The following is a 27,927-nucleotide window of genomic DNA, read 5'->3' on the forward strand; positions in this document are numbered from 1 at the left end:
ATGGGTGTAAGCGTTTCCTCGCTACTTGCAGGAAAACCACAGAGACTATCAGAATGAGTCTGATGGGTAAAAAAAAATAATTGTTGACCAAGATAAATACATTTCGCAACACTATTTTCTACACTACTGTCAAACTCATTTTCCTTCGGTCGGTTGTGCCAAAATGCATTGATAAAATCCATTAACAAAAGATTTATTGATAAAATCAATTTTAAAAAAATTTATTGATAAAATCCAATAACAAACTATTAAAATATTAACAAATACATTTCTCTGCATTCAGTAAGTACTTCTAAGAAAATAAATCTTAACTGATCGTTATCGTTTCACATTATTCAGTCCATCCGGAATTTCGGGATTTTTTTTGTGATACTTTTCCAGTCAAAATTACAGAATTTGTGGTGCTGATTTAGAAGAAATTTTGCAATATTTGCAATTATGTATGACTTTAAATGTGACTTTTTCTTACTCGCCATATCATTCACGACATAAACATCAAGTAAGGCAGAGGCAGCAGTCTTGTAAAAGTAAGAAATACTGCCATGTGCAGGTGGAGACAGCAATCATTAAGCCCAATGGTTTTGACCACACTTTCTACAAATTCACCTCTACAGTTTCCAAGTAAATGTAAACCTCAACAGACACAAAGCATTAATAAAAAGTGCATTTTATTCAAGTGTGACCAAGTGACAATATTAAAACTAGAACTGCTCTGTCAAAAAGAAACCATTTTATTTACACTTAAATAAAACAAGACAAACTAAAATAACAAAACAATTCAAACAATTTTAAGAGAAAAATACAGCGACGAGACACAATTATGGCAAGCAAAACACATTTTGAATCTCTGACTATAAATGTTATTGAACCTTGGTTTCATTTCACAGAAGGTGTTAATAGAAAAACAATTTCCTGTTACAATTTCCTGTTAACATAGACATAAATATCTCTCATAATAAGTACACCCAAAGCACACTTTAGACCACTTTGTTTAAGCCTTTCAAAAATAGTACATCTAATATACAGTGAAAATATATCTACAGAAAGAAAACAAAAATTATGCCAGCTGCAATATCAGTATGCTATGAATACAACTCTAAAAGACAGTAGTTTAGTCTGAGCATGTTCTACATAAAGGCTGTTTAATTTGGTTTGTACATTGTTATGGCCCGAGGCCTTGTGAGCTGTGTTAGGTGTCCTGGGGTGTGCCTGACATTTTAGCTCCTTCTCTGTGCAGGTCATGGTGCCGTGGATCCAGAGAACAGAGGAATCATATCTCTGTCTGTTCTCTCCTTCCTGTCTCTTTTTCCTCTCCTCCTGACACCTAACTCTGTGCTGCTCTCCTGCTGGGCCTCGTCTCATCGTGTGCGCTGGAGTTTATTTTTATTTTCACATCTCATCACTTATACACACATACACAAAACACACCCAACCATTAGCGTTACGACTCTGAATCCAATGGTTACATTCCCTTTTGTCAACCGTATACTTTATCCTTAATAAATGATCCTTGTCTGCATTTTTACTTGTGGTATGGCCTCCAGTTTTTGTTATGGCCCTGATCCAGTCATAACATATATTCAGACTTTTATTCTATTAACTTTACACAGAAATTAGTTGTTTGAGATTCATTCAATCACATAAAAATGTCCCCTGCTGTTTGCTGTTTTTACTTTGGTTTCAAATGCTCATTTATAACCCTGGGACAGTTAGTACGTAACAGCATAAGTGCTGTTATGTAATGTATCAGCATTTACAACGTGGTCGGATTGTCAGAACTCATCAAAAACTATTCAGAGTGCTATGAGCTGGAAATCAGGAGGGATTAAATTCAAAATTTCCTGAAATGGTTAAATTACCAACAGAAATGGAGTAGAGCCAAGAAGTGCGCACCATTTTACACCCAGCGTGAAAACCGGCTCCTAAACGGCTCGTCATGCGAGCATACCGACATAACCTGTTCTGATTCAGATAAATTTACAGCGGCGCTCGACCACATCCAGCATGCGACTGAAAGATACTCTACTTGTTTTAGTGCTTATAGTTTATCTGCTAAACTTAATGCTGCTAAACAGATGAGCTCTGATCTGACAACTCGTCTTTTAGTCTTGTCTAGTTACAAAGTTTTTGTCCTCTACTACTGAAAAGAAAAACTCCTCTCACTCCGGTTCCTTCCTTTCGGCTCCTCCTCCGGCTGACTCATAAGGAGTAGACCAATGGCCTGCTTTAATCTGCAGACCCCAATCAGTGTGATGAGAATCACCTGGTCTACCTGCATAAAAATGAAGTCAAACTTTTAGTTTACAACGTGCGTGTTTATTTTTTTTTATTATTGTCTCTTGTTTACTTTTACTTTACAAAAAAAAAAGCGATGCCTCCCAAAAAACAAGCAGCGGATCCTCAACCTAGTTCAAAACCCGTTCCTGCTGAAAAGCCCGATGAGAAGAAAACATCTGGTTTGTATACGAACGGGGAAAGTTTAAGGACACCAATAATTGTTAGATTTATTTATATATTTTTTTAAGCGATTTCACACATTTCTCTCCGCAGCACGCGCCGTGGCGGTGCGAAAACCCGCAACTCATCCGTCCACATTCGTCATGGTGAAAGAGGCGCTGAAAGCCCTGGACTCACGCAAAGGGGTTTCCTCCCAGGCCATACAGAACTACATCAAACAGAAGTACCCCACTGTGGATCCGGCCAGGCTGAAGCACTTGGTCCGCAGACTGTTGAAGAACGGATTATTGAACGGGACGCTGGTGAGGCCCGTCAACGCCACCGTCACCACGGGCGCATTGGGGAAGTTCAGGGTAGGAAACTAAAGAGAAACGGACACGCCTCCACACTGAATCTGCTTGATTTGAGTCTTTATCCTTGTTTTAAAAGCTTGCGCCAAAAGTTCAAGAGGTGAAGCAGAAAACTGAGAACACTAATCCAAATGTGCAGAAGCCCAAAGCTGGAGCCAAGAAGACCCAGACAGAAGGTATTAACTCGCAAAATGCACATCTCTGACCTCACGGTGGAGTCCCTCACCAACATTTGTTTTGTTTAAGACGCCAAGAAGAAGAAGCCAACAAATGAAAAGGCAAAATCTACAAAGGTAAGGCGAAACGAAACTGTGACCAGATCATCGGTCTCCCTAATCCGCACAAAAATATCGAGTCATTTGCTGCTGCTTACACCTTTTGACTTCTCTGTTCTGACTTTGGCTCTTTGTTCTTTTTTTTTTTTTTGTCACAGAACCCAAAGCCTCCAAAAACCACAAAGGATGAGGCAGGTGCTCCTTCAAAGGTTCCTCCAGCAAAGAAGCCAAAAGCTAAAAAAGTGGAGGCGAAGGAAAGCGGTGCTGGAAGCTCTGAGCCAACCAAAAATAAGACTGCAAAGGCCAAAGGGGCAAAAACGGAGAAGAAAACCCAAAGTAAGGCTGTGAAGTCGGGCAGTGATGCCCCTGCATCTAAAACTGCTGGCAAACGAGTGAAGAAGACAGTGTAAAATAAGGAAACTTAATTAATTATTTTTTTAGATATTTGTTTACAATAAATGTATGGTTTTGGCTTTTCTATTTCCCAGTTGCAAATTCATGAATTTTAACAAACGGATCAAATATCTGTGAAAGGACTACTGGTAGGTTTAAAAGCAAATCCCTGGCTTATTGGTTTAACTTGAGACTTGGCTTATTTCACCTTAACTAAGCAGAAACTTTGGAGATTTTTGGCTCTAATGTAAAAATTACTCACCTTTGTAATCCATAAACTTGGCAATGATGGGTTTCAGCTAATTGAAATCCTTCTTGCATGTCTAGTCCAAAAAAAGTTGACTTTCTTTACATTAGTTGCTGGCATGTAACCAGCCATGACTGCAAACGGCAGAACGGTCGTACTATAAGACCTGTTCAATGATCAAATACAAACCTTAACTTTCGAATTACCTCTTAAAGATTTACTTTAGGGCTGGTGTGGTATACCACAGACCTGTTAATCACATGGCTTGAAACTTTTATTACTGGTATCTCAGAACTCAAGCTACAAAGTCAGAATATTCAAGAAAAAATCCTCTGTCAAAACAGAGGAGCCTTATGCTCTAAGGGTCACGACTAAGTAGCCCAGTACGGACAGAAGTACTAGAAGGACCGACCAAATGACAAGTGGGCTATTTAGAATTTTTTCAAAGATTATAGGCTTCTGTTGTTGCCGTTGCTGCTCTTCAAGCTGCTCCAAACGGTACTGAAGAGCCCCCAGCACCTCCTACAGACCAAGAAAAGATTTTACAAGTTAAGAATTTGCATCTTTGACTTTTAAAAGCAGTTTCAACCATTTCTGAATAATGCATGAATGATCATTTCAAATGTTATTGTCTGCTTTTTCACAATCTACTGCTTCAGTTTATGTGGTATAAATTTGAATTCTAGGTTTTTGTATATTTCTTTAATGTGGTTAGTTTTAATGTAACATTTGGCTTTACCATGTGGCAAAGATGGCTACTATTAAGATTGCTCTTATATCAAACATAAAGTTCAGAACTTTACAGAGAGAGGTTCAACTGTGACAAAAAAATAATTCATAGGCTCAAGCAAGTAACAGATTCAACCAAACAATCCAGTGACACCAGTGCAGAACTTTGTCTGCACTTGGCACATAATTCATATTCCTGCCTTTTGACTTTCAGTGCATTTCTCAAAACATTGCACAAAAACAGTAATGCAGTAAAACTGTAGAAAGCACCAACACTTCTGGCTACCGGTGTGTACTACAATGAAAACCTACATGAATATCTGTCGTAGCTTTTAAAACCAGATGCTTGATCATCTCCTGTGTACTGGTCAGCTCCTCTTTCAAGTTCTGCGTTTCATTCTTATAAAGTTCAGTGATGTCAGCAAGTTCCTTTGTTAAAACATCTTTGCTGCAAAATCATTACAGAGTTTACAAACCAAATGAGGACATTTTTAATGTACAGCAGTGAGCATAAATTACCTTGATTTTTCTTCTTCAAGTGCCTGTTTTATCATAGCGAAATCTCTGTGGTACTTGGCTCGGAGGGTTTGCAGGCACATCTCTTGTTGGATTTGGGTTTCTCTAAACTCTTGGAGCTCGAGGATTGCGCCATCAGGACCAGACGCTTCTTTGTCATTGTGATGATCCTTTGTGATGGCAGATTTCTCCGTAGAGCCGTGATTATTACTGCTACACATTTCGGTTGACAGACCATCTTCCAAATTAAGCGACAAACAATCCTGGTTTTCGAAAGCATCATTAGATATATCCAGTGATACATCACTGGATGCAAGGGTACTAGATCCGCTGTACCGTCTGTGAGCAAAGAAATACATTTTCTCTAAGAATCGACACCCCCAGAAAACATTTAAGAGCATCCCCCATCACATAGATATATTTTAATAAAAACAATATTAAAAATTCAAAAGCAAAATTTCTATTTAAAAACATGTGTATCTTGCAAAGGGATAAAATTATGTTCAAAATCTAAGTTCTCAAGATGAAACTCTCACACCTCTACAGAGTTGATGTTTGAGATCTTGTCATTTTAGTCTAGATTTTAAAGCATTTATTTTAAAGCAATTATTCTGCTTTAAAAAAAATATATATTTTAACCCACAAATTATACCCCTAAGCTCAAAAAATGAACAAAGGTTCTGATCAGAGTTCTTTTAAGTTACATCTTTAGGCATCTTGTTACCAGCATCGTGACACAAAAACACAATTTGTTCACATTTCTTCAATTGGAGCTATAAAAACACCAAACAGCAGTTTGATAGGTGGAAAATATTTCTTTCTGCACTAACAAGGTTATTCAGAATGTACTAATACAATTTATACCTTTATAACAAATAGTTTAATTGCTGTTACATGCAAAGTTGTGAAGTGGAACAAAAATAATTCATCGTGGCTTTCAAAATGTACATATATAAATAGAAAAAGTCTCAAGTGTTTTGCAGCCACTAACAGGTTTTCTTGAACAGCTTTTGCTGAAGAAACGTACCCTCACAGATTTGAGATGTTCAAAGCTTGGAATATTGTTTTATATCTTTACTCTCCTTTAAACTTCTCCAAAACTTCATCCTTGACCTTTCTGCTGTGATTATTAGTCTTCATTACTCCCTCTGGGAGATTTCTACTCAACAGCAGGACTTCAGTAAAGGGTTCCAAAGTAATGGGAACCTAAACACCTTCCACTTCAGGAATATGCCTTTTCATTTACTGCTCATCAGGTGGTTTTAAAGGCCAAATACTTTTATTCTTTGCTTTGTATTTTTGTACTTTTAAAGCACAAAAATACATAATGATTCTATGGTCCACCATAAGGATTGGACAGAAATTACTGTGAACAGGTGCAGAACTATGGCCATTTTTGATTATTTTCATTTATTAGTATAATAGTAGTAATATAGTCTTTGTAAATGCCATATTTATAGAGTTCATTGAGCATTTCACAAAAGTGTTTATGGAATAAAAATTATATTTACATAAAAATAAGCTATAAGCTTTAAAAGTAGCCTATACTGGAAAAACAAATTGAAAAAAAAATTACTATAGCATATGACGAGTTTTGAAGGCAACTTCAAGAGTTTCAGTAGACTGAATAAGTAAAACACAGTATAATCTCAATATTTCTTGTGGGGTAACATATTTCAACTTGAGGATTCTCGTACAGTTTGTCCAGTGCGGCAGCTACACATTTACACGACAGAAAACATTTTCTTTCCCACATGGACAACACGCGTAAAAGAAAAAGTTGTAGCTGGTATGACTGAATTAAAATTTTTACCTACCTGGTTTTAAAGAAACTCAACTTGCGAGGCATCGATGGGAGTTTGGTTAATTGTCGTTGATAAAAGAACTTGTTTCAAGAGTTAAGCTAACGGTTAACCGTAGCTGTTGCGGCTGCGAGACGTTAAGAATCGGAATTGATTCCGAACGAATAGGTTGTTACGTTGCTAGGCAACGATTCTGTCGACCTTTGGTTTTAAATTAAGGTATTTCCGACATTTTTCATGCAGAATAGACGTTTTTTGTTGTTTTTTTTAAAGGCGGCTTATACTACAGGCGGTTTAAATGTGATGAGTGTATTTTTCTTCTACCTCTGATCACTCTGGAAAAAGGGAAAATCCTGGACTCAACAGAACACATATTTGACCTTTGAACTTTACTACATCAGGGTCAGATGTTTATGCTCCTAGCAAACTCAAACCTTTTTTTTTTTTTTTACAAATCACCTCACTAGAGGTTTTTATAAGGCTAAGTTATCTCCACAGCCTTGAGTTCTGCTGTTTTTCTTGTGATGTGATTTTAACCAAAGAAAATTTGATCACTGATGTTGATCATGAAACATGTTTTTGACTCAATTTCTTTTGCGAGGATAGCTCCTGATGTCATAGTTTTTAATATGTTAAACGGTTCTTAACCCAATTTTAGCAGTTTCAATTACCAAACTTCATAAAGGCCTTCAAATCCCACTACTAACACCAAATGCTACCTCAGAAACAGAATGATTCACTTGTACAGTTTTCCATGCAATAAACCCCGCCCTTGTTCGTTTCAGACAAAAAATGATCTAGATGCATTTATCCAATAAAAAAATAGAAGGAACAAAAAGAGAAGATTTTTTTGTTTTGTTTTTGGTAATGTATTGTGCGACTGAGTTTTTGACAATTGCACACAAATACAAGTTAGACCTTAAACGGAGCCTTTCAAAACAGCAATTTAAAAAAAAAAAAATTAACTAAAATGTGTTACTATTTCATCATCACTAATAGAAAGAGTACGGAAGCACTAAGTCTTTGAGCAATTTAGCCGCTCTTCAAGTATGTTAATTCAGTCTGTAGATTATTCTTTCTGCAGTGAAAGAGTCACCAGGAAAAGTGTAGTCCAGTTGGAGGAGAGGGTCACATCCCGTTTGTGGCAGAACCAGTGTGATCGACTCCACGCGTCTAAAGGAAACAATTCAACGACCCACAGCTATTTAATTCAGTAACAAATGTGATCTCAGAGCACTGATGCAGATTTGCAGGCACCCGATCTTAAGTGATCTGGAAGGAGGACTTGGTTACATAAGCTGCAATGCAGAGATGAGAGAGGGGAGGAAACATAAAAAAAAACAATCACAAAACCGAAAAGAAAAATTTCTTACAAAAAAATAAAACAAAACAAAAAAAACCTGGAGACACTAAAACCGCAGAACGACGTCAGCTCATAACTGTTTAAAAAGAGAACTGAGCAAGCTGGATTAAAAATAGCAGTGACTTCAAAACAATACCATTTGAATAACCTACAGATATAAACTAAGGTGAAAAACAATGTAAGGTTTTCCACTTGTAAACAAATTCACTCAGAAGAGAGAAATCCAGTGTGCAGTTCTCTCAGCTCCTCCTTCAAATACGCCCCCGTCACTCTCACAGCGTGTGCTTGTGCCTCCATTGCACCTGTGATTTAAAGTCGATGCCCAACTTCCAGGCTTTTTTTTTTATTTCCTCGTTCTTGAGTTTATTCTCCTGGATACAAAGTTCACAAAGTGGTAAAGTGACAAACCTCTGCTACACTCCTGAGTGCTTTTAGAGAAATATGATCAACTGGACGATTAAGACACAACCTTCAGTATATGCGTCTTCCCTTTAACCGTTGATCTTCAAGCCCCCAGTCCTTTTCATCGCTTTGATTAGTTTCTCCCAGCAAGTCATCTGGGGTTTAGCAGGAAATGATGCAGATACTCTGACATAGCCTCCCAGTGCCTCCAGAGGAAGGCGAGCAGGATCACAAGGAGCAGCGTGGAAAGCGTGCGGCTGCGTGTTTTCATCAAGGGGACAACACAGTTGGCCACAGTGGACACGAACACCAGAAGGACAGCCATGACGGCCAGGAGTACGTTGATTAGCTTTCCGAGGAGAGTCCGTGCCGTGGCGTTCTCCAGGCCCTCCAGCTGCACCACCTGCTGCTGCTGCTGCTGCAGCTCCATCTTGGATATGCGAGTCTGACAAGCCTCCAGCGACTCCTGGAAGAGGAGATCAGAGGTGTCAGATATGCATGATGGCAAAGCATCAGCGTGAGGTTCGTTCAGTCGAAGCTTGCCTGTATGTCTCGGGCCCTTTCGTAAGACTGGTAGGCAATCTTCTCCTCCATGCTGGCTAGTTCCTGCTTCAGGTTCAGGATTTCATTCTGGTGCAATTCTGTCAAGTCATTGAGTTGTTCTTCTAATCGTTCACACCTGAAAAAAAAAATTTAAAAAATCAGGAACAAAACATGTCAGAAAATCAAAAAACATTCATTTTAATTCAAAAAGACTAATATAAAAAATATTTTTATATAAAAATGTACTATTGTGGTAATCAAGAGAACACTGCTGAGTTGCCTAACTCGATATTGAAGCATATTAGTAGAAAGTTTGGTGGAAGAAAAAAACATTGTACAAACATGTGCACAAGTAAAAGGAATAACTTCAATCTTTAGATGATTGTTAAGCTCTTCTAGAGTTTGGTGTGGATAAAATGTGGCCAGCAGGTGGAGTCAGAGCTTCAAGTTCAAGCCGTGTTCATAACATGAACTGAAGTAGTTGCACCCTTTGTGCGAAACTATTCCAGAACCAGAGACAATATCCGAAGCGTCTTACCTTGACTAAGGAGAAAAACAACTGGGCTGTTGTTTAGTGGAAAAAAGTTCTCTTTCAGATGGATGCGCACTTTTAAATTTAATCAGCAAAATCACACATGAAGCCAAACCTCACTGCATTTAATGTTGCATAACTTTGCTTTTTGACACAGTTGTCCTTAATTTAGGTGAGAGATAGTTTTAGTCTTGGTTTTGGCTGCTGTGTTTAAACAGGATGAAGACATAAAGAGGAACATCGACCTGGCAGTGCATTGAAAATGGCTGCAATTCCAACTATAGCAAGTAAGGATTATTTTTTCTTCCTGGCAACTAAAGAAGGAAAAAGCAACAAGATTAAAACAGTTTACATGAGCAAAGAGATCAAGAGAAAACTTAAGATGCAACGCCATGATGAGTTCTAAATGCTGCGAGTTTGTGTGGCAAACTGTAAACATTAACCTTTCAGTTCTAACCTCACTAAAACTGAATTTGTTAGGTGAAAACATACCTGTATCGTTCTTCCTGCAGAGCCTCCATGATCATGGTGTAATCCCGCTGATAGTGGGATTTTAAATTTTCAAATGACTCTTCCAGTCGACCCTGGTTGTCCCGGAGCTCATGGATCTCATGGAGTAAAGCATCAAACCCCGAGCCTTGTGCATTATCGAGAGTATTCCCCCTGGAGCTGGGGGGGCCACCTGGGGCCCCGGGCGTGCTGTTAGCTCCGGCAGACCCAGACGTCGCGCTCGAGCAGTCGTCCTCGCTGCCGTATCTGGGGCTGGACTGTAAATGTCCTGTTCCCAGAGGTCGTGACCCCCCCGGATAGCTGCCCTCTTCTCCTGGCGTTTCTTCCAGCGAGTCTTTCAGAGCGGCGATGTTGTCGGCGCTCCCAAACTTGTTCCGGAGGAGCGAAGCGATTTCTCTGGGCTTGGACGCCACAGCTCCAGCTGCAGAATGAGTAGCTTGAGAAAAGCTGGACAGCCCTCCTGTTACCTGAGGAAAGCAGTGATCAAGTCAGTGTCTCGTTTACCCAGTTTATCACTCATAAACACAGACTGGATTAAACAAATAGCAGCTTCAAAATTGTTTCTTTGAATTCAGACGTTTGGTTTGATGATACCAAATGAATGCGGCAATCACTGTAGTGCTTTGGAAAAGTGCACTTTTGCAATTTATTTTCATATGACAGGCCAAAAGTTTTAGTTTTGTTTTGAATTTATTTATTAAACCCAAAAAAAAGCATGATTGTGAGGTGAAAGGAAAAAATACATGGTTTCAAATTAGTTTTTCCAAACAAAAATCTGAAATGTGTGGTGAAATGTACAGTATGACATGATGTGGCAGGCAAAAACAAAGTTTCTAGTATTTTTATATTAATTTTCATAGTACTAGCAGATTAAATTGCAAATTTAAGAGGCTGTTTACTGTCTGCAGCCTTCATTAAGACAGTAAAGTTACTCTCATTTGTGGCAAAGACTTTAACTTCTTATCTTTAAATATCTGTAAGCAGAAACACGTTTGGGGCTCTTATTGTAAAGAGCTATAAAGGAAATATCTCATTTCTTTGGCTGTTTAAACACTAGGAACAAACTAAAGAGGCGTGCAGTACCTTGTTTTTGTTATATCAGCTGTTCCCATTTGACTCTATAGTATTACATGCAGAGTCAAAGTAAAGTCAATCAAATCATTGGTACCATTTATCAACCAACATAAAAAAATAAAACAGAGTAATTAGGTGTTTCCCTTGTTGAGGAAGAAGCATGACGGTCTGACCTTGGCTCCAACACCTTTCAGACCCAGGTGCATGTCTCGGAGAACGTCTTTGGGCTGCCGAGGGATGCCGTTGTGCTCCACCTCTCTGAGTTTCCGGTGGTAGTGCTCCAGCTTCCTCTGCAGCTGCTGGATGGTCTGAGCAGACTTTTGGTTCTTCTTCTCAAACACCTGCTTGATGCGCGCACTCTGCTGTTTGTCTGCGTTGTTGGCCAGTTTCAGGTACTCGGCCACGTTGTCGTCGCGAGCCGTTTGTTCGATCTTGATTTGTTCTGTGAGCTTCAGGATCTTCTGCTGCAGCTGGGCAATGGCCTGCTTGGTGCGCTGGGGGTCCGGCGTGCTGTCAACCACGTCGTACCCCTCGGCGCCGTAAGGCAGGGCGTTGGGTGACACAGCAGGGCCTGATCCATCGTACCGATCCAACTATTGAAAAATAACAAGCATACATAAAATAAATAAACTCTCCTTTTCAGAAAACGTCTAAATTAAACATTAAGCTCACTAACAAAAGACTAAATTTCCTCTAATAAGGAAGGAAAGAAAGAAGAAACTGACAAGAGAGAGTGGAAGGACACAAATAGGGAAGGATAAAAGAAAAAAAAGAGAGGACACAAGAACGAGAAGACAAACTAGCAAAAAGGAAGGGAGGGCATGTGAAAAGAGACAGGCATGAAGGATGCATACAGAGAGAAAGTAGGACAAGTAAGGCAAATAGGAAGGAAGGACAAGACTGAAAATAAGACAAGAAAGAAGAAGGAAGGAAGGATTATAAAAGATGGAAAAACTGACATGAGAAAGCAAGGGAAGAAACAAATGAAGAAGGGAGGACTAAAGGAAGGAGAAAAAAAGCAACAAAAAGGACAGAAATACGTACATGACTTTAAAAAAAGACGATTGAGATTTTTCCCATCCTTTTTACTTTCTGACCAAACCCATTTAGAGCTGAAATACTGAAATCAAATCCCAGACTGCGTAAAAAAAAAAAACTGTGTAAAGCAACTCGTCAAGCTCAAAATGATTTCCAATATAAAAATAATGCAGCACCATCACTGACACTAAACGGCAAAACTGAGAAAAATCTCAAACAAAGTGACAAGTTAAAAAGATTGTTCAGACAATTGAATAATCGTCTGGAGTTAAAAAAGAAGATGTATTATTTGTTGGGCACATTCCTGCAGCAGAACTAACTTTATACATTTTGGAAATTGTCAGCAAAGCTTAATGTGTCTGCATGTTTTTGTTAACTTTACAAAAGACTGCATGTTGATGTCTGCAATAAATGTGTAAATACTCATTTACAATAGCAGATGGCGCCTGTAAAATGAAAACAACTGCAAACCTAATTTTCAATCATTACGACTAATGACAAAATATATTAACAAGCAGTCAAAGAAAGTGATGCAGGAGGAAAAATAACGATGCAAAAAAGAACATTTCTGGCTCATTTTCAGAACATAAACTCCCACAAATCTACTCAACGGTATTAATTAAACCATTAATTAAATCAGTTCCTGATTCATTCTGAATTTAACTGACTGAGTCGTCTATAAAAGCTTCTCAAAGACAAATATTAAAAATTGCTGATCATTAGTTTTGATGAAGAAATGTTAAAAAGACTGAAAACCGAGTAAAAAGCAGCTTCCAATGATTCCTCAAGAAATCTAACACTTTTAATATTATACAAACTTTTCAGTCTGTATATAGAAACTTTTTTTTCACTCTGTAACTCTACTGACATTAGAAATAGTCAATGAGGCAAAAAGTCACAACCACAATTTTAATCATAATTTTCCTCTATAAAACTGTCCCTTTAAGAGAAAACTGCATAGCAAAGCATTTAGGTTTTAATCAATTTGAGCATTTCTGTTCATCATAAGTGGGTTTAATCTAAAAGGTAAACAACATTATGTAAAATGGACTTTTGGCTCTGGGTCAACTCACCTTTTTGCCAATCTGTGCCTCGGCATTATGGATGGCCAATATGAACTTTTATATTTTGTGGCATTTTATGGGATAATGATATAATAAATAAGAAAATGTAGTTTTTGATCACAACATAAATGTCACTGCAAACAGACAGAACCCCACAAACACTAAACTCCTCTAAAAATATAATATACACATTATTAAATAAACAATTTCAGCTCCAGCTATATTAAATTGTGTAGCTGCAATGCTAAAAAGCACACAGTGGGTGCATTTATATGTTGAAATATATTAATATTATGCCACAGCAGTCTAAAAACTGTTAAAAACACAAAAGTAACATTTCCCAAACATGGTTATAGTTTATGACTCACATTAAATCCCAATTTTCATCATGATGAACGTTTCCCCCAAAACTATGAACAATTTGATAATTGCAATTTCATGTCCTTCTACCTGCATTAAAGCCATTAGTCTTTTTATGCAGGTGCTGAAACCATCAAACAAATATTTTCTTGAATTATTACTGCAAGTAATTACAAATATGTTTTAATCTATTATGTCATTTAATTGAATGTTGTTTCTGAATACCTAATAAATCCTATTTGCTTTTATTTTGGTTCTAGTATCAACTGGGAAAACTGACTCTTGGAAAATAATACAGATTGTTTCCCCCTGATAAAAAACAATAAACAAAATAAGCAACCTCTGGCTGGCAGATAAAATTAATTGGACTCATTTTATCTCCTGACCATTAAGTAAACTATGAAGAAATTATGAAAATATATTTCAAGCTATCAGTCTTGTGGCACCCAATGGCTGAAACTACAAAGGTATCAAATGTTCAAGAGAAAATCAGCAGCAGTTCTGACTCATTTGCTGTATAATAAATAGTTAATTAGACAGCAGGAAAATAAAACTAATGCAGCTAGAAAAGCCCTGGACTGGTTGGTCTGCATTGACGATACTGTAGCTTCTTCTGGTTAATTTTAAATTGTCCATTTTTGACAATTTCCTAGCAAAGCTGTAATTTCAAAGCAAAATGTTTAGAGAATCTCCCTTAAGAAAATCTTTTTATCTGCTGTGTTGTAATGACTTAAATTAACTCTGTGGTATTCTGGGAGTGGGACCTTGCTGCTGCAGGTTTTTAATCGATCTTTTTGTTATGAATAATACTGTAGCTTAAAGAAAAACAAAACAAAGACACTGTCTAGAAGCCGGTGCATATACTGTAAGTAATTAATGATGTACTTCTTAGGCCTCAAACACTGAGCATGCTTCAAATCTCTGAACTCTTTTCTAGCTGTAAACAGCTATCTTTGAGGAGTTTTGTCTCAGTAGGTAACTAAACAGAGATCGGTGAAGTTCTCCTGGGCTTCGGTCCAGCTGCACAACGGCGCGGTCTGGTACCACACAACGTGAAAACGCCCGGCTGCTGCCGCCGAGATCAGAACTTCCCAGATCAATAACTTATCAGTTAAATATTATTCCAATGCTAACAAAGACTCTTCACATTTGCACAAACGAGATACGGCCAAAATCTGATCAAAACACTTCCTCCAGGTTTGATAAATAATGTCTCTGTACAGCTGAATCAAGAGCGCATCCTGTAGTCCAAAGCGTTTTGTGGAAATAACAGTAATTAACATTTTTATGTAAGCTGTCAGTTAAATCCAAGTCAGTTTCTCTCTGGTATTATTTCCCCGTTCAGCGAGGCCAGAAGCGAAACGTTAGTTTGTTTACCCCGGCGAGCTTTCTCTGACCTGAAGTACACCGAGAGACGGCAAAAGCTAAATTTAGCGCGGCTTAAAGCACATAGTGACAAACCAGTCAAAGGCAATCTCTGACCTTCCAACACTGACAACTCATCTCCCCACTCAGCACAGCATCCAGGACACAACGGGAGACTTTTAACATGATTTCCCAGTTCGCTTGCTTTGCGAGTTTGAGCATGAGTCACCTCTAACCTTTCATTTTTATAATAATAACAAATAAAAGCTGAATACAATCCATTTGCTGTCTCTCAGTAAACACATTCCTTCAAAGCCAATCTGATTGTTTTATACCCAGAGGGCAAATCTTCTAGGAACGCTTTAGGCTTTAAATCATAAGCACACTTCACCACAGTGCTTGTTTATTTTATTTTCCATCACACCTTAATGTTTATATGGAGTGCACACATAAAGGTCAAAATTATATGTTGACCTTAAATCAATACCAATATTTTATTGTTATTGAGTTCATCTCTTCTTTTGACTTGCCTGTACAAGTGTTGCTGATTATTTTTCACACTTTTGTAAATAAAAACCCACGTTTGAATTAAACATCTGCTTGGTCCCTGGCAACAGCTGTATTGTGCTTTTTTTCAAAGAAAGCAAAATAATTTTAAATTATTTTTTGCATTCATTTCTTAATCACATTTAGTGCCTTGGAAAAGTATTCACACTCCTTGAAATATTTTCACAGTTACAGCAACAAACCTCAACGTATTTTACTGAGGATTTAAGTGGAAGAAAAATGACAACATGTGGCTGTTTGGGACAAAAATGTACAAATACTTCATGGGGTATGGATACTTTTTCAAGGCACTGTATTTGAATATATTTGGCATTTGAAGAAAGTAATCATTGCTATTGATCCTCTGAAGTTTTGGGCCACATCTGAACATCTGCAGCTGAGTGGGACAGATTGATGCATTTCAAACAACTTCATTCCTGCAACTGTTACTGAAATAAACAAACTGAAGCCAAACCGGTGCTCTCAGAGATTCAAATATTTCAGTGACTAACGATTCAATTCTGATTTTTAAGATCACAATTGCCAGTCTTGGCCAGGAATCTCTTACAAAAGATATTTTTAATCTAAGCTGGATTTTCCCGGTGGAGTAAAGGTTAAATAAAATAAAACAAAATAGAATTGATTTTTCTGCACCTTTAGTGGTTCTTAATGAATTTTGTATGATGGATTTCAATCATATTTTTATTTCAACATGTTATTTATATTCTCAGGATGCTCTTCTGTGTCCTGCTTTGATTTGAATTTGACCTGTGGAGCTTTGATCTCGACTACATGTGAGTGGTTCTGGTTCTGTTGATGTGTTCTTACTTTTTGTATATGTATCCTTTGTGCCACTACAAAATAAACCTTCCTCTGGGTATAAACAAAGTAACCTAACTGGACCCGCTGAAGGGAGTGAGTCACCCACCTTGTCGGGTTCTTCAGTGGAGTGGTACCCAGAGGTCAGCAGCACGTCCACCAGCGCGGGACTGCTGGGCGTGTCCGTGGTGGAGGAGGAGCGTGGGCGTCCTGCCTGCAGCAGGGCCTCATGGGTGCTCCGCCGATGGATCTGCGGGCTTCCTTTCTGAGGGGCCTCCCCAGAGCTCCCCGCTTTGCTGCGGCGGCTCTGCAGGCTGGTGCCTCGTTTCATGATGGGCGGACCTCGGATCTGCTGCAGAACCCGGCTCAGAGCTGCGGGAGGGGCGGAAGCGGCAGGATTGTCAGAATCCACGGAGGGGGCCAAGGAGCCCGGAACGTCCCCTACTTCTGACCCTAGGTCGAAGGGCTCGGAGGGAGGGGCGCTCGCGCAGGCTGAGGCGGAGTCATGTGGGGAAACGGAGGAGCGTCGGCGCTGAGGCTGGAAGAGCTGCTTCAGGCCATGCCCCAACGCTCCCATGTTCTCCAGGGCATTATGGGTGATTTTGGACAAGCCGTGCTCTGACTCCGACGCCCTCCTGCCGGCCTCCGGCTCCGCTCGGCCTCCTGCGTCCGGCTCCTCTGGACTCTGCTCACTACTACCCTGATCCATCAGACCCCTCCAGTTTCACAGCGAGGCGCTATGCAGGGGCTGCAAGGGACTAGCTACGCCCCGTCCACACCCCCCTCTGAGAGGCCGGGTGCAAGCCAGGAAGCAGAGGGGACGCCGCTCAGCTGGTGCTTTAGAGTGGGCATGCATCTGTGGCTCGGCTCAATGTCATGCTTGTCTACCACAAAAAGGAAAATGAAACGCATTATGACATGCGGCTGTGAGGAACATAAAAAGCAGAAGCACAATGTGAAGAGAAAAAAAAAAAACAACCAATATAAACTGGGTTGACATGGTCATGACCACATGTATGCACTTTCGTTTAACGTGTTTATTTCAAATTTGATCCAGAATTATTATTTATCATGTCAGGAAAAAAATGAGGAATGTTCAGAACAATGGATTTGAAAAATGTGTTTAACTCTGTTAAAATGCCAGGCTTTTTGGATGGAAAAAATGAGGCCATAATAAATAGTTTTAGAGCCAATTAACTGAAAGACAAACTATTGTCAAACTGTTAAAAAAAAATCAAAGGCTTACATAATGTGGTTTTGAGAATTTGGTCTTCTTTGGTCAGATTTACTGACTTTCACGTACTAGAGCTTGAAAATAAATTCAGGAGTGGTAACTTTCTCGTTTTAACGAGAACCAAACTCATTAAAACTACAAAGCCTTCTAGTTTTAACGAGATTTTGTAAACTTGTAACGACGAGATTTATATCTCATTAAAACCAAAATATCTTCTATTCTAAGTAAGAAGGGTCGTAACAGTAAAACAACAACATCTCTTGGGATTTTTAGAAGTTGCCTAGCAGAAACAGTGTGAGGAGAATCAAAGCGAGTCCCATCATGCCTTTTTAACAAGTCACAATCTGTCGGAAGATCTCACCTTTCTATCTAGTTAAAATTAGAAACTTTCTTGTTAACGAGAAAGATTCTTGTTTTAACGATATCCTGCTTTTTACGTTTCTGTAAAAATGTTACTGTTAATGTGTAACAGCTGTCAAAATACTCTAAACGGGATCCTGAAATCACTTCTAGACTCTGGCTAGGCCGACCAAAAACTTTAATATGCTTCTCTTAAAGTCATTCTTCCGTTGAAAAAAACTCACTAATGCAAAAAAAAAAAAGACATAAAACCACAACATGATGCTGCCACCACCATGTTTCACTGTTGGTTTGGTGTTCTTTTGGTGATTTTTCAATGGGTTTCAATTCAATAAGACTGAAATTCAACAAAAGTTAAACCAAATATCAGTATAAGGGTTTGCACCAGGATTGCTGCAGCTTTTTTCTTTTTATTTTGTTTGATTTTCATTTAAATTGCACCAGCTAATTGTCATATTGAAATATGATAAAGGTTTTGAAATTAATAACTGAGGTCTTATAGCACATAAAGCTGTCATTTTAACCAAAGTTTGCACAATTTTGAGAGCCAGTCCCGACTTTTGTTAAAAACATCATGGCATGTCTTAAAAGTGTCAACCCAGAAATGCATAAAATTCAAATTCTAGATAGTAAAAAATCTCGTAAATATTTTCTGAAATGTTTACCATAGTTTTCTATTTGTGTCTTCTCTTTTCTACTAATTCTACAAACGTCAAGCCAAATTATGTTAGAGAATAAATGGACACATTTCAGAAAGTATTCAATGAATAAATTAACTAATAACTAATGAGTAAATAAGTAATTGCTTAGATGATAAGAGACAACAGAGTGTAAAATAAAAACTAAATAATAAAAACTGTGCTCTAAATGAAATACAAAATGGAAAATGACTGTGATCCAGTTCTCCTCCATCCACAGTGGCCTTCTCTCTGCATCGCCTACCTAACATGTCTAAAACCTGTAATATGAAGGTTCAATCCAAGCATTTTGATTCTTTGTGTCAGTTTCAATTAATAACAATTTGCTTCTCTTTATCAAGATTTAACGACACGCTCAGAAAGGATTCAAGAAGGAGAGAGTGTGGCAGAGCTTACCATCAGCCCAGCCTCTTCTCTTCTGACTCACAACTCACGACGAGCTAAATGAAGCACAAACAGACAAAAATAGATCCTTCATGCAACAGACAGGTAAAAACTGACTTATGAAAGCCTCCACTCTTTAATGAATGGCAGCAACGGATACATGAGAGAGTGTCGGAGAAAAGAAAGTCAAAGCAGCTGGCCACCTGACAGCACCAACGACCCCGGCAGACCTTATGCTTAAAATGTTAAGAGTTTATTCCTGTTTAATGAGCCTCATTCTGTTACAATCGCTGTTATAGACGACATGATGTTCACATAAAATGACATGAAAACATTAACAACTCATCAGTGCGGCACTTACAACAAACATCAAAACATGGCGGATGCAGCTTTGAGGAGCTCAGGACACACAGGGTGACGATGCTGGGCCTGGAATAATTATTGATTCACGACTGAGTTATGAGCCATTCACCTTAAAAACAACTCACTCACGTATTTATTCATTTATTCATTGTGAAACTAAAAACTCAAAGAACACGGCGAGTTATTTAAGCTCAAGACTTTAAGTACTGGTCAGAAATGTATGTAGATTAATTTTAGATCCTTTTTTTTTTACAAGGTTTATAATTATATAACATACTCCATCACTGCTATTAACAAGAGGAATATGTATTTATCTTTTAATCTATTACAGGGCTGCAAACTAACAATTATTGTAGATTCATCAATTAATAGAATAAAATAAATTGGTATTTTCTGCAAATTTTCAATTTAACCAATTAAGTGTATTTTATATAATATTAGAAAAACTAGAAAAGCATACAAAATAGAAATAAACTATTCAATTCCTGTTTTAAATTTTAAAAAATGAGCATTGTATTGCCTAAAATGCAGAAGTATAGCATCCCTTTAGTGTGTGCTTGATCATTTGTTGCAAAGGATGCATCTCTGGCTAAAAAATATTTCTAACATCGACATGTGAAAAGCTCAGGCCTTTCTGCTTTGATTAACATCAATACCAGCAGGAGCTGAAACTAACTACGCTCAAACTACTGATTTTGTTTTACCTGAGGGTGACAGTTTGGGTCAAACGGCTGAAGCAGTCGGGTTTTCCAACAAAATCTGATCCCAAACATCTAAAAATGACTTTGCGACGGATAACTTCAAACTTCTTAGATACTTGGAGATTACACCTCAAGGCTAGACACAAAAAAAACATTTTTTAAGAAATATTGGTGAATATCAGTGGGGTGTCTAATTTATTATTGTTGAAAATATGAATAACTCTGACTAAAGCTGCACATTATATTGATTCAGATGGGGAGATTTTGAAATATCGGCCTGTTAGACGTGTTTTCAGTGACTTGATGTGACACTTAATGTGTGTTTATTGTGGCTGTGATGAGAAAGCTCCTAGCAGATGGTGAGGACATAATGATGCAGAAGATAGACAGAAAACCAGTCAGGAAAACGTGACTTAATTGTAGTCAATATCATTTTAATTACATATTTTCCTAATATCATGCAGCTCTGATTTTGACTTGGTGTAGATTAGAGAAAATCCACCATAAATTCAAACAATAGTTGCCATTTTTTTTTTGTTTTTAGGAATCCCTGAAGTTGCCTCTCTAAAACCTCAAAGTTAATATAAAATTTATGAGTGTACAAAAACATAACAGGAACTCTAATCACATTTGTAATGTGGTATTTGGGAATCTAATTTTGCACCAAATTGACTTCCTAATGGACACTGCAGTCATGATGAACACTGTGCTACTAATCATGTTGTGCCTCTGCAAGCTTGTATTAAAGCAAATTGAAACCAAAGACAGTCGTCTTGTGGATGCTAACCTAGCAGTGAACATAAAAGGATGCTTTGTGTGCACAGAACGCCTCCTTAATCACATAATTGCAGCGTTAGCCTCATTTGTAGGCATGATCTTGAATCACCCTGAAAGGGTATGTTAGAAGATAATTTACACTGCATGCTTCACTTAGTCTGAAAGAAGGCACGGCAAACTTTACGTGATAGGTTCTCTCTACCTAGGACACAGACTGCTTTCCAGAAAACCAGAAAAACAATCCTGTGAGTCAGCACAACAATGAAGTATCACTTAACAAGCCAAGAGAGCAATTGCTCTTCCAGAAACAAAAAGAAACTGTCCACTATTGTTGAGCTGTGACTCATTTGATGCTGGTCCTGCTGATAGATCTGCAGTTTGATCCCACTGCACTGAAGTGTGTGTGTGTATTTATGCACTCTCTCTCACTGAACCATACATCCAAAGGTTGCTTCACATTGTTATTGGTGTTCTCACTACTAATGCGTAATTCAACAACACCTGAGAGCGAATTAAAACTCCAACAGAGCCAAGCTGTCGGCATAAACGAATTCAAATAATTCAACCACGTTCTCTTAAACTTGAGTTTATGTTTGGGAGCAATAAAGCAAACCAGCATTCAGTTATGATATGCTGCTTGTGTTGAACAGCATGGAGCCCCTGATAGCTGCATGCAGGTTGTTATGGCGACGCATCACACTGACTTATATAACAGGGCTTCTAGTTACTATATAAATCCCACAGGAAAAAATGCTTCGTCTGCAGGTGCATTATCACAAAAAGCTGAATAATTTCAGAAATTAAATTTAAAAAGTGAAATTTGTGTATTGTATAAGTACTGGATAAAATATTTCAATCTTTTATTTCTGGAAATTTTTACTTAATTATGGACAACAGTTAATAAAAACCCAGCTTTCAAATTCTCTGACAATTAGATTATTACATCAGAAGAATAATTATTTTCATCAAAAAAATGAAGCTTCATGCTAAGCTATGCTATAATCATTGACTTCCTCCACCAGTAGGAAGGTAATTGCAATAGAAGCTGACTGAGTACATTGGTGTAAAGTTGAGTGGAAGGAAAACCTACTTGAAAAATCTGTTTAACCCTGTTGCTTGTGCACCCTTTCCTACAACGGTTTTTCCATCAACTTAACTTTCAACTAATATGCTAGCATGCAGCACTATGAAAGCCAGTTTCTGACCTTTTGTAGCTTAATCATCCATCTGGAGGATATCAGTGACTGACTGCTAAAACACTGTAAGGACAGCGGCCGTCACCTTGACTGTCTTGGCCAAAACATTAAAAATATTTGTTTAATTTTCTGAGAGGTTTAGCTATGATATGCAGTAACTTTCATCAAGTTCATTAAGACACACCTACCCTTGTGAGTGCATACAGTACTTAATGTAACAACACTGAACACAAAATTGTAAGCTCCAAATTAAAGACAAACGATAATAAACGCTCCACACAGATGTGGAACTATATCCTGCATCTGCAGAGAGAACACAATGACATCTGACTCCTTCAGGCTGAAGTCTAAAGTAGGTCAACCAGTATTCACCTGTCACTCTGCGGACGCAGCGCTCCGATGTCAAACCGGCTGCACCGTCCTGTGCAAGTGAGCTAACATTTTACTTGTGTCAGACTTTCAACACAGGCTGCTTTCCATGTCAAATCCTTACTATTAACACCATCATTTAGGGATTATTTTAACTTCTATTGTCCAGCGTTTGATTGCAAGTGAAGATTACTCAATAATAAGTCAAATATACATATTCTTCTAAGTATAAATATGATCATAATGTACAAGTTGAATAAAGACAGCCATAAGAGCAACTTACCTTCACATGTGGTCATTTGCAGCAGATCTGTGCTTTTATGAACACAGGGGAATAAAATGCTTAGCAATCCAAGCCGATTTCCGGCCAGGCTTCCTCCGGGTGACTTTTCCAAATAAAATAGCTCTTGAACTTTAACCCACAGCTTCCGTGGAAATTTAGAAAAATTACATGCTGCAAAACAAGAGAGAGAAAAAAAAAGAAGCAGAGTGCATTCAGTAAATAGTTTACGTGAGAAATGTGATTGTGTGTGCTTTAAGTATATGTTCGTTTTGAATTTACACTACTGCTCTCAGTTTTTATTCTGTATTAATTTTATTATTTATAGAACATTTCAAAGCTTTTTTTGTTTAAATGCGCTAAACACTTAATACATTTAACATTTAAATCAGGAACTTCTGAAAACACACTCTTAGTCTGAAATCAAAAGAACAGTCAACAACTTTGTTTATCACCATTACATTAAAGTGATGGACATAATCTGACCTCATTGCCTGGAACAAAGGAAGTTAAGGTTTAATTTTAAATCCCCGCAGGGTAACGCTAACCTCACACTAAAGAACCTAATCCGTTTCATTCTGTTTCATTTTGTACAGCGCAGGCCTCAGAGGACTTTTAGAGTAATTAACTGTGAAATGTTAATTAATAGTGCATAAATGACCCATGAGGACGCTCACAAGACATTAACTATTTGTTGGTCTTATGGAAATCAAACTGGAGTAAAGTTTTGCTGTGGTGATGTGATGTTATAAACTATACTGTGCTGAAGCTGAGGTTAAAGAAACCATCCAGCCGTGGATTTTATGTGTACTAACAAAGACAGGCGAGACAATACATAAACAGTTAATGATGTATAGATTTCCACTGCAAGAGTTCTTAAAATACAAAAATTTTATTAATAAAAAGCTTCCAATTGAGTCTATTTCTGTTGATGACATCACAAGAGGCACAAGAACTGAGACGATCTGGACGTATTAGCAGATACAATGTGATTTATGTACATTTTTTCTCCCTGATTTAACATCTCAAAACCTTTATATGCAACTACATGGTTTCTGGCGTTCCTCAGTCTTTACCAGGATGTTTATCTGATTTCACTCCCTGACTCAGACCGGGTTCCCATCTGACTGAGGAGCGGCTCAGGTCTGAGGACACACAGCTCTGGTAACCACGGCAGCATAGCCCAGAATGCAAATAAAACAGTGAAATCTGACTCAGACTGCATTAAACTCAGATTGTTTCGTAGCTGTTATGCTTTAAAATGCACAAACTATGTGACAATGTGTAGATAGAATAGACTTTAAGTGAACTGTCACCATCTTGTAACTCGCATCTACACACACAGAGCCTCTGCAGCAGCTCCAATCAAATGGGTGAATGATTTGCAATCCTGTGCCGTTGTGATTGCTTTAATCTGCATCTCGGAACATAAACCCTGAAAATTATTCTACATTTACTGAATAAAATCTCTGAAATAAAGCTTTGACAAGAGCATTACATCATCTATGAGGGGATGCAGAAAGCAGAGGACTGCCTTTCCTTTAATTAAGTGTTTCCACTGACCATATTGAAAGATATAATTAACCAAACTCAAAAAACTGCAGCTGTCTTTTAACCTGTGCGCTTACAAGCTTGTTTTTGGGTTGGAAGATTTTATATTTATATGTTTAATGTATATTAAAGGAGTTTTATGCAAACTGATACACAATTACTTATTATTAACTACCACGTGTGCATATTCTTTAATTTACACTGATTAAAAACACAGCCAAGCAATAAAGCATGATTTTCAGCAGCAGAATTTCACAAAATGCAATCACACTGAAAGAGAAAGAAAAGCTAATTCTGCTTTGTGTGAATTCCGGCCAACAACCTCATATGTGCCAGAACAATCAAGCTAATCCGCTGGTAATAGCACAGATTATTTTTTTATGGATTTTGACTTTGATTCAGAAACAATTCTGATGAAAACACCAACAAATACCAAGAAACAAAAGCGAAACAAACTGATAAGTTGTTTCTTGTGATGACACAGGAAGGGTGAGATTTTAAAGCTAGCAATTAATGTTTTACTACTAATCTAAATGATTTAAAGCCAGTTTGATTGATTATAAAAGAAAGTAGAGTGATATGCAAAACCATAGCTGTAACAGTTTAGAGAGCTGGCTGTGTGTCACGCTGGTTAGTTCAATAATAGCCAAGCAGGTTACAGGTGCATCTGGCGTCTTCACATGCGTCCTGTTTTTATAACCATAAAACATTTTTATCTAGTAACTACCTTACTGTGATGTAAGGCAGGTTTTGCAAGTGTAGCTGTTAAATTACAGTAAGTACTCTGAGTTCTGCTGTTAGCTAAAGGTAAGAACTGAGTGACATTAGCACCTTGCTAGCCAGTGGTCGCAGGCCGGGCTCTTTAAAAACACAAAATTGTGAACAATTTTCGCAGAATAATTGTATCATTTGTAAGCGTCTTATATTGTTTTTCTAACCTTTATTTTATTTCAAATCAAGACGTCGTTGTTTCAACTTATACGGCTTGACTGTGCAGCTGATATGTAGCATTAGAAGCTAACGTGGTGCGCCGGAGGGCGTTTATTTTATGTGAGAGCGCACACCGGTGCTGCTGTGCGGGGCGAGGAGGTAAAACCTTCAAGTGAGCAGCAGAACCAGGATAAAGGATTTACAACAGCTGCCTTTTTCATCCAGGAGACTAAACGCACGGCTTTATGAATTACTAATCACTTATTGTAAAAACAAAAAGCACAAATAAAGATGAGAACATATAGTTTCTATGCCAACAGTCCTGCAGCTCATACCTTACAGGTGTTGCTGTGTAAATATGTAAAGCTGGTTTCTTAGTTTCACTCTCGTATTCGGTTTCACTGAGTACCTTGACATGATTTGAATGCAGAAATTTAATTATCCTCACATTGTAACGTGATCCTCCTAAAGTAAAGTTGCTTTCCTTTGCAAGGCAGTGTTACATATCTGCATAAGTGCAGCAGCTCCATTACAACATCTACGTCTGACCATTTTTAACATATCATAATAATGATTTGAATCAAAAAATATAGCTACTGAGTAATAAATATGGAGTTAGACACACATTGTAATGTAAAATAACTTATTATATATTATTATTTTTCAGGAACGCTGCAAACCGAGGCAGTGGCCAAAAAATCGGTCCTCGCAGGTGTTAAAATTTCGAAACCCCGTTTAGATGGGAGGTATCGAGATGCCATCTGTCACATACTCCCACAACCGTTCACACTTTCCCCTTTGCCATTTCATGGTTTTTAACTCAACACTTTGGGAGCCTCAACTTAATCAAAACACACAAAAAACAAAATGAGGAACTGTTTTTAAAAGAATCCTAACTGAATGTGGCCTGGGTGTGCTCCTGAAAGTTAAATCTTCTCAAGTTGTCACCGTAAGCATTAATTCCGCCTCCCTTAATCACATTTAAACGCACTTAACATCGCCCATCTTGGATCTCCTGGGTGGCAGATCGGGCGCTTTATTCGCCGCCTGTCCACTCAGCCTGTCAGGCTAAAAAAAAACACACATCGCCTCGGCTTCAGCCATGGTTAGCTACAGGCAAAAAAAAAAAAAAAATGGCACACCGCCAGGCGGCAGCGACAGCGGGGTGAACACCGCAAATCCACTTCTACCCTACCCGCCCGGGGAGGGCAACAGCATATGGAAATACATTTCATTCATAAAGCAGTTCGTTACACAACAAAAGTCAATTTTAAAGGCTTCAACTTACATGGGCGCTGAGACGGCTGTGTAGATGACCGTTCATTTCTCCCGATGGCCGACACTCCCACGGTGACGTCAAATAGCGTGCTCGGCGTCAGGGTACGGCAAGCAGTTGTAGCACATAATCAACTCAGCTGTAATTGCTTTTTTTTTTTTTTTTTTTTCCCTGCATCAATACGCCCGTTGCATCGTGACGTCACGCAGTACCGCTACACTGTTTCCGTAATTTTTTTTATTTATTTATTTATTTATTTATTTATTTATTTATTGCCAAAAGTTGCACAAAAAAAAAAAAAAAAGAAAATGACATAGACTATTATTTCAGGAAGGTGACAATGTTGAGGCAAGGCAGGAAATCCGCTGACAATCTGTGGAAATATTGTGAAATGCTTACAAGCTGGATGCACAGCAAGAAGTCTTTAAAACAGAATAGAGGAAAGGTGAAGTAGCATCAAGTCAAAGTTACATATTCGCATGCATACTTAAACAGTGATAAATAAATTCAAAAATAAACTATACAATATGGGCGAAGTTACAACATAAGAAAAATAATACTGTATAGTTATTAAAAATAGCATATTCTGGTAAAAATAAAAACAGTGCAGTCATTTTAATAAATGTACAAAATCCTGTATATTTTTGGATACAGGATTTTTACAATGCAAAAATACAAAAAATAATAGTGATGTTATTTGAAATAAAGAAAAACTGTGCAAATGTAAACATGGGCCTTTGTTCACATGATGTAGTGATCTGTCCCTGAAGGAATTATCTAGCTTTATGCATGGGGTCTGAGATATTCTCCAACAGTGATGCTGTTTTTTCCAAATGTTTTTTGGGTGGCAAGCCAATACGTGTATTAGCTAAAGAAAAATGCAACATCTTGGTTGGTACTGACCCAACTACATATGCTCTCAATCTATTTGTTGATTGTTTATTTAAATGCTACATACATTTATTTAAAAAACTTATTGTCTATGTAGTCAGAAGTGAAAATTTGAGAAGTTATTTCCTTTATTGAAAATTTTTTAAAAAGTATGTAAATTAGAGGTAGTACAGAGATATAAAATTCTAAAATTTTATACTAAGATATATTAAATGCCCAATAAATTTTAATGGGAAAGTAACATTTCTCTTACACAGAACATCCTTGACGTAACTAAAACATTGATTGTATACTTGTATTCTGGGAAAGCCCATCTATTATATGAGTAAATGGCTTGCCGTATAATCCCAAATGAATCACCAAGGTGAGCAACTCGGCGAGCAGGTTCACAGGATGTGCTTTCATCAATATGGTCACAATCCAGTTTCTTTTCTTCAACATTCTTACCGTGTTAAAAAGTAAATCATACATTTAGATGACCGATACCGAAAGTAGTTAATAAGTTGCATAAAAAGTGTAATAAATTGTCACA

At 37.9% G+C, this 27,927-nt stretch overlaps 3 protein-coding genes across 4 annotated transcripts; 1 reads left to right on the forward strand and 2 right to left on the reverse strand.

Annotated features, from left to right (window-relative positions):
• The first annotated feature begins 2,241 nt into the window (after nucleotides 1–2,241).
• h1m (linker histone H1M) lies at nucleotides 2,242–3,564 on the forward strand. The gene is made up of 5 exons (XM_028003192.1): nucleotides 2,242–2,456; nucleotides 2,551–2,810; nucleotides 2,887–2,983; nucleotides 3,054–3,100; nucleotides 3,241–3,564. Exons 1-5 carry the CDS (start codon nucleotides 2,372–2,374, stop codon nucleotides 3,490–3,492), a joined length of 741 nt encoding a protein of 246 aa, XP_027858993.1. The 5' UTR covers nucleotides 2,242–2,371; the 3' UTR covers nucleotides 3,493–3,564.
• A 410-nt stretch (nucleotides 3,565–3,974) lies between these two features.
• LOC114135691 (transmembrane and coiled-coil domains protein 1-like) lies at nucleotides 3,975–6,939 on the reverse strand. Its single transcript, XM_028003194.1, has 4 exons — nucleotides 6,785–6,939; nucleotides 4,971–5,306; nucleotides 4,764–4,899; nucleotides 3,975–4,244 (listed from the first exon to the last, which is right to left on the reverse strand). The coding sequence occupies exons 1-4, from the start codon at nucleotides 6,814–6,816 to the stop codon at nucleotides 4,074–4,076; spliced, it is 675 nt and encodes a 224-aa protein (XP_027858995.1). The 5' UTR covers nucleotides 6,817–6,939; the 3' UTR covers nucleotides 3,975–4,073.
• Nucleotides 6,940–7,695: 756 nt separating this feature from the next.
• On the reverse strand, nucleotides 7,696–26,601 carry tmcc1b (transmembrane and coiled-coil domain family 1b). 2 transcript variants are annotated; one of them, XM_028003188.1, is made up of 8 exons: nucleotides 26,517–26,601; nucleotides 22,751–22,921; nucleotides 19,074–19,117; nucleotides 16,495–16,757; nucleotides 11,367–11,786; nucleotides 10,102–10,586; nucleotides 9,078–9,213; nucleotides 7,696–9,000 (listed from the first exon to the last, which is right to left on the reverse strand). In XM_028003188.1, exons 4-8 carry the CDS (start codon nucleotides 16,714–16,716, stop codon nucleotides 8,686–8,688), a joined length of 1,578 nt encoding a protein of 525 aa, XP_027858989.1. In that variant the 5' UTR covers nucleotides 16,717–16,757; nucleotides 19,074–19,117; nucleotides 22,751–22,921; nucleotides 26,517–26,601; the 3' UTR covers nucleotides 7,696–8,685. The 2 variants fall into 2 exon arrangements, with proteins under 2 accessions (XP_027858989.1, XP_027858988.1); XM_028003187.1 differs by having other exon boundaries at nucleotides 16,495–17,269.
• Between the last annotated feature and the right edge of the window lie 1,326 nt (nucleotides 26,602–27,927).

The sequence above is a fragment of the Xiphophorus couchianus genome, chromosome 20 (genome assembly GCF_001444195.1).
Source record: "Xiphophorus couchianus chromosome 20, X_couchianus-1.0, whole genome shotgun sequence".
Taxonomy (NCBI): domain Eukaryota; kingdom Metazoa; phylum Chordata; class Actinopteri; order Cyprinodontiformes; family Poeciliidae; genus Xiphophorus; species Xiphophorus couchianus.